Genomic DNA, 7627 nt, shown 5'->3' on the forward strand with positions numbered 1-7627 from the left:
ACAAGAAGAACAACCAGAAAAACCACTTCTGAAAACCTGAATTAATTATATACCTTGTTTCAATACATACCACTTCAAGCCGCAGGGTTGCCAGTAAATGTAGTTGAAATAGCTTTTATCTGTAAACAAAGAGTGAAATTTCTTTTTTATTTTCCAGTCAAATAACCATAGCTCCTAATACCTCCAGAGATTACTGTGGCCAGTTGCATAAACTGCTTGGACTAGTCTTAAAACTTATGCAATCTAATTTTTTTCCCATCAAGACTGGTCCTAACTTTGTAAAGTCAGTTAACTTACATAAAAAGGTAAATGGGTCTACTTTGAAAAATTAAGACAAATAACCCCTAACTACTAGTTGGTCAAACAGTCTTAATATAGAGGCTGAGTTTATGCAACTCTCCACTAAGCACATCATCTTAATAAGTTTTATTGCAAAAAAAAATTTAACCAAACTTCATTTCAGCTCATATAACGACTTATTTTCAGTTAATGTGAACGTGTCTTCCAGTTTGGTTTGTGTACGTCAAATGATCACATCTTATTTTTATCATTTAAATACGAATAGGCCAAAACGTTGTTTGTTCAGGTGTTCTTTTATTGATGGTTTTATATACAGCGAATGAATTAAGAATATTATTAAGTAATATTTGTTAAACCAAACTCTCGTAATAACTGAAACAAACAACGCTGGCTCAACATGGCGTCAGTGTGGCCGTGGCGGTGAAGTACATGTTGACTGACTCTGAAGGGCGGCGACGGTATGGGTTTGGAAAACGTGTTTGAAAACAGTCATTATTTTCCAATTCCCTTTAGTCGTTTTCCAACTGGGGGTGGTAGTAGCGAAGAATTATGCCGCTTTAAACACTATGAGGAAATGTTTTTAACACTGCAAATAAAAAATTATAAATATAAAATAAAATAAAAACAATAACGCGAGGTGTACATATTAATGTATTTTGTTTTATGCCGTTTACGCTTATTAAAACGGTTTCTATTCGTCATTGTTGAGTATCCTAAGGACATGCAGAACGTTTTCTTGGCATCGGGTATTGGCTCATTTCCGACATTTCAAAGTTTACTGTCCGTGCTGGGCCGCCATTACAATCGTACATTAATACTCTAACAGTTATATTAATAACAACCTTCACTGACATGCTATGTCTATTACTCGTCACATTGTAACTGAGTTTTTTTTTTTGTTATACAACCAGTTCTCGTCACACACGTCACCACACAGCAACATCAAGAAACATCACTGTAATAACCGAATTACTAGATTGTTGTTGCTGTTTTATACTTAGTTAGGGTACAAGAATCTTACCTCTCCAATTATCTTATGCTTTGCAGAGATTACAAACGTAGTTATTCTTCTGGTTTTAATCGTTGTCATCTGGATCTTTCTAATGCGAATGTAGCGAGGAGGCGTCGTCTGATTGGCCGCCTCCATCTGAAGAATGTGATGTCATTGGCTACGCAATTACCTCATTAAAAACGCTTTTAAATTTTATATTCGTAATTTTTGTATTATAATATAATTAGAAATTATTCTGCAAATGTTACGATGATTAAAAACAAACAAATAAATGATTGCATTATCATAATATATTCATTTTGTTTGAAATGGGTAATGCTATGCCTTATGTTTGTTAATAAAAAAAACTTTTAGCAATAAAAAACTGTTTGTTTTTTAATAAATAACATTGTTTAATGTCATTTTATGCAAGAATGAGTTATACTTGGCATTTTATAATTTTCTACAGCAGTTATAAATCCAGAATAAAAAAAACATTTGTTTAGAACAAAACATCAAAGCAGTATATTCTTATTTTACAAAAAAAAATTTAAGTACATTCAGTAAACGTCTTAAGTTGCCTCATGACTTTCAAGTGTATGTAGATTTAAACATTAACAAATTACAACATTGAACATTTAAGATAGTATATACTACCCATACAGTAAAGAAGTTTTAAAAACTGAAATTGGTCTGCAAGGAAGGACCAAAAACATAACTTATGGGCACTTTACAGTAATCAGTTTCACAATATAATTTTTATTGGTCTGTTTTCTGTAATAGCAAACTTTCAGTTATTTCCTAGTTAAACATCTTGCTCAGCCTTTGACCAAGTTTACTGTTTAGGTCTTTTAATTGGGAGTTCACTTGTTTCAGAGCAGCGCGAGCTGATGCAGAATCCGGTTGGAGTTCCAGAATCTTTCCAAAGGCCATGCGGGATTCCTCCAGTTCGCCCAGCTGCATGCAAGCTTGCCCAAGCCGATACCAGGCCTTAGTGCTCTTTGGGTTCAGCTCGGTGGCCTTGATACTGCTGTCTCTGGATTTACCAAGCTGGCCTAACTTAAGTTGGCATAAAGAGAGATTGCAGTGAAGCTCTGCTTTTACATTTTTGTACTCCTCCTCAGTTGGAATGGAGGAATCATCAGCACTTTCAGCCAGCTCATTTTCTTTATCATAGCATGGTGTCAAAGCTGCATCATCATCTCCATCCACACCTTCTTCAGACATCTCGTCTCCTCGGTTTCCTCTTGTCTGGCCGTTTAAAGTTATTGCCAGCTTTACAGCCCTGCAATAGCAGTCTGCCGCACCCCAGATATCTCCATTCCCAAACCGTTGACCACCCCTCTGCTTGTGAGACAGCACCCAAGCCCACTTCTCTCCAGGTGTCATCTGCCAAGACTCCTGCCCAGGGGTCAAAGAGTGAAGTTGAAGAGTAAAGCAGTCGGCCTGCTGTGACAATCCTTGCCCTGTTGTATTTTCAAACTGGGTACCATTAGCATCACTGCAAGCTGCTTTGGAGTTCTTTGTATTCCAGGCACTTATTGTGAACTACAATAAAAAAAAAAAGATGAAAATCAAAGTAAGTAATGAAAATCAAAAATCTCCCATTACAATGAGAACATCACATTTTCCCATGATATACATAATATATTATAGTTGACATGAAACGGAAGTTGCAATAGTCTTTTCTTCACTATTGTGACGTATATCTAGAGATGCACCGGTCGACCGGCCATTGATCGGAACCAGATGGTTTTTTACTCTAAACACTCGATTTTGTTTCTTTTGAGATTTGAGATTCAGTTGATCTCTGTTCTGGGCTTGCACACAAACTGCATTGCAATAATTTCCCAAAATGTAATTTGTGTGGAAATAATATGAAATCTGTGAACTGTGAAATCTGTTAACAGGCCAGAGATAGAAAATGCTGAAGACGGACACAAAGAGCACAGACACGTCAGCAGAGACGCACATTGTTTGCGATGCTTAAAATATTTTGAATTGGGTGTGGAGTTCATATGAACGTATCTCTGAAGGGAACTGACTGTCTTCAGAAAAGTTTCGATTGCATTTTCTTTTCCACTACCTCCGTATAAATGTGTATTAAAGTAGTTTATAAGTACCACCCACTGTCAGAGAGTGAATTTGCATTTTCATTCAGTCTGTCTGCTGTTGTTTTGTGTAGGTATTTTTATGTAGCATCATTTCACAAATCTAAAGTCAGACCACTCTTTTTTTTTTCTTTAAATCTTGAAATTATACAATCTAATTTAAATCAAAAACAACTGGTCATGCTACATGTGTGCAGCATCTTTGTTTGGATCGTGATTAAAATGCAGTGGTTGCCTCTACTTACAAATGGATACAGTTTGGCCAAATAAACTACAAATAAATTAGCTTATTCAAAGAAAGAAAAAATAAATCAGCAACCGGTATCGGAATCGGCCTATTTGCTTGTAAAAAATCGGGAATCAGAATCGGCCATGAAAAATCATGATCGATGCATCCTTACGTATATCTGAGTGAAACGGCTTCTGGAATGAAAAGAAGAAGAAAAAACTAGGGCGGGACTTGATTTCTTTCTCAGGAGTTGATTGGATTGTAGGTAGTTGGGCGTTGCTTACTATATGGACGCATTTCTGAATGCCAGTTTGCAGTTATTTGTGGAGGATAAATGGGTCATTTAATGTCAAATCAAACAAATTTTGGAAACTTTTTGTTAATATTTTTTCCGGAGAAAGACAAACATAAATAGTGATGAAAGCCAAAATATGAAATGTCATGAATGTATATTAACTGAATAATCCACTATTTTGTAGAGGGGGTTAAAATGACAATTTTCACCTGGGATTTGGAGCCAAATTAGAGGGGGGTAAAAATGACGTTATAAAGATGGCAGCATCATTATTTTATTTTTACGCAGAGATTGGTAGGTCTATTAGTTAAATCTGTTTACTTTAGCAATCTTTGTTGCATTACATGCCAATGGTGACTGTTCAAAAATTGTCTTTTGCCCCAAGTTTGTATTACTGTAACTTAAGAAGTATTAAAGCTATCTTAATTTCCTTTTTAGATTGTAGTTTTTAACTATTTTTTCTTTTGAAACTTCATTTTCAAGGCCCTATGTGGTTCAATCCCATAGATATGGGGATCTCAGTGCAGCTCTATGTTCAGTTTGTTGAATTTTACCCATTTTCAATGGTCAAAAACCAAATGTGATTCACTTTGCACACAGCTGATACTTATTGTATTTAAAGAGGAATGTCTGAAGAATAAATTATGTTGAAACTAGAAATGTATCTTGTCCCCCTTTTTAAAAATGATTGCATACAACATCACACTCTGAGTGCCAAAAATCCACTGAAATGGTCAAGTTGAGGCACATTAACTTGCTCCTCTAAAATGTGTATTTATAAGAATCTGTATTTGAATCAGTTTCAGGGATATTTGGAAGAATTTGTAATTTGTGCATGAAGCTTCTGAAGCTACTAAGAGTTCAAATATACAGTATAATAACAACATGTTAACACATTAACATCCCAATATATCTGGGACTGAATCATATAGAGGCTTAAAAATTAAGATTCCAAAAGAAAAGTTTCATAGGAAAAAGTTTCAACAATTATATTAAGATATCTTTAATACTTCTTGAGTTACAGACATATAAACCTCAGAAAAAATATGGGTTTTTTTGGCACTCAGAGAGGTATGTTGATACTCTTTAAAAGAAAACAGTATCACCTGTATGCAAAGTGACCCACATTTGGTTTTTGACCATTGAAAATGTGTAGAATTTACCAATTTACTCATGGAGCTGCATTAGGATCTCCATATTTCTGGGAATGAACCATATAGGGCATTTAAAAAGATACTAAAAGAAAAGTTTGTTAAGATCCAGAATCAAAGAGGATATTAAGATATATTTAAAAAGTTTTTGAGTTACAGGCATGCAAACTCACCATTGGCATATACTACAACAAAGATTGCTAAAGTAAACAGATTTAACTAATAGACCTACCAATCTCTGCGAAAACAATTAAATAACAATATATACAATACATGTCATTTTACAGTAAAATATCTTAAAATTGTGTTTTAGTGTAAGTCCATATTTTGGATTTGCCCTTACCTCACACATCTCTCCAGCCCTCATCCCTTCCAGGCAGCCCTCAGTAATGTCACACTGTCCTTCGCCCATGCGCAACACGAACCACTCATCCAGTTGGACCTGCAGTACAGAGTCCTGCGAGCGGGGATATGAGGAGACTTGCTCGCTAGAATCAACGCTAGCTGTTGATTCTTGCTCTTCAGAAGCGGTATGCAGTGTGTTTTCCCCTGTAACAGTCTTTCGCCGCACCTTGACCTTACACAGTGACCCCATCATGGGCGTGCTGTCCCCTCGTTGTCTTTCTCTAATCCACCTTCGGCGCACCTCCCACAGACCACCGGGACACGCGGAGATCCATGACGACTCAGCGGGGAAATGATCAGGCACTTGGAATGTTGTCATGACGAAGAATTCTAAAAGACCTAAAATAACAATTATTATTTGATGGAATAAATAACTGCAGACTAAAGGGAATGCTATCAGGAGACCTGTTAGCACCGTGACGCAAAGTATTTTGCACTTATTTTAAACCTAGCGCATCAATAGCTTCAGACATGCATGAGTATTTAAAACAGAACACGTTTATAATGACACATTAGTGAACTCTTTAGTTAATAGTAAACATTAGTGTACCTACTTTAGTGATGGTTGTTGCTGTCAGACTCTCTTCTTCCACAGCAAATATATCACAATGAATGCCTTCAATCGCCCTCTACAGGTGCGGCATGGAATGAACGTCTACTTTACACTTGTACTTTGAGTTTGACTTGTTTACACGGTTTCATAGACAAGGCTAGTCCCAGACTAAAATGCATGTTTGAGCGGTTTTAACGGAAAGCAACTTGCACTGACATATCTTAAAATATCTTAAAACTTTTTAATCTTAAAATATGTCAGTCTCATTGTTTTGTCTCAAGATGCACACCAGTAATTGATTTTTTTTTTCACAAGACATGTTTTAAAAAGCTACTTATGTCCTAATTTAACTAAAGCCTAATCCTGGCTTAATCTAAGCCCTGTCTGTGAAGCAAGAACTAGATGTCGTTCTTTGGGGGCAAAAAGGATGCAAGTTACTGCATGCAAAAGTTTGCATTAACCTGTGCTAAAAAAATAATAAAAAATGCCCTGGTAAAATACTAACTGACAAGATGCATATACTCTCAATATATATATATATATATAAGCTATAATACCATATGCAATGATTAATGTTCAAAAGCTTTATTTATTTTTTATATTTAAAAGCTTTAGCTTTTTTGTTTGTTTATATACTGTATATATCCAACTCCATATTTTATGGTGAAAAACAGTAAGTGTCCCTGTGACACATCACATTGGATTACATTTTGCTTAAAATGTCTTTGTAAACAGTTTTGTGCATAACTCTCTTACATTACTTAATTTGTATCCTTTTTTATTTAAGTGTGATTCTATTAGTGGCATTTTAATCTGATGAAGAGCTGTGCTGCTCGAAAAGTTGCATTACTGTGGTGAGCAATGTTGGGTTTGACTCATAATTAATTACTGTTGTAGGCTAATTGATTTTTTTTTCTTGAAAACGTAAAGTAAGGGATTACTCCTATTTTTTTCTGTAATTTAATTACAGTTACTTGTCATGTAATTGCATGAAATATAGATTATATAACAATTCTATATAAAACATTGGTTGGATTTAACATCAAAATGTAACTTTTTTATTTATTTATTTTTTATGTAACCTAAAAAGAAAAAGAATTTCTGAAAGGACAATAAACTTACTTACTTCTCCCTTTAAATACTTTGGTCAGTTCAAGAATAATTTATGCAATTTTATAATATTTTTTTGAAAGAATTAAAAGAGCAGTTTCATATCTTGTATTGTCAACTGGTTGAGGTTAATATGGGATTTAGAAAGTAATTAGCAATGAGTAATGCAATACTTTATAGAGAGAGTAATTAGTACAATAATCTCGTTATTCTGTTGAAGATGTAATTATAGTAATTATTAATTACTTTTTAGATCAACTTACCCAACACTGCTGGTGTACTCAGTAAAATAAAATGTGGACAACAGTGTGCTGTTACTTATGAAGTTCTGGTCATGCACAGATATTGTGTGCATGCATGCTTTCAATGTTTTTAGACATTGCTCATTGTCTTTTTGATCAACTTTAATTCATCCTGAGTTCTTCTGTTTTATAACTAAGGTTGTTATCAGAGTATTTTTTAGTACCACAAGTATAATAGAC

The 7627-nt window shown here is 34.8% G+C and overlaps 1 protein-coding gene across 1 annotated transcript; it reads right to left on the reverse strand.

The window, feature by feature from the left end:
* Nucleotides 1-2030: 2030 nt before the first annotated feature.
* fkbpl (FKBP prolyl isomerase like) lies at nt 2031-6174 on the reverse strand. Its single transcript, XM_082144773.1, has 3 exons — nt 6037-6174; nt 5421-5821; nt 2031-2839 (listed from the first exon to the last, which is right to left on the reverse strand). Exons 2-3 carry the CDS (start codon nt 5799-5801, stop codon nt 2093-2095), a joined length of 1128 nt encoding a protein of 375 aa, XP_082000899.1. The 5' UTR covers nt 5802-5821; nt 6037-6174; the 3' UTR covers nt 2031-2092.
* Between the last annotated feature and the right edge of the window lie 1453 nt (nt 6175-7627).

The sequence above is a fragment of the Leuciscus leuciscus genome (genome assembly GCF_965113295.1).
Source record: "Leuciscus leuciscus genome assembly, chromosome: 18".
NCBI classification, from domain to species: Eukaryota; Metazoa; Chordata; class Actinopteri; order Cypriniformes; family Leuciscidae; genus Leuciscus; species Leuciscus leuciscus.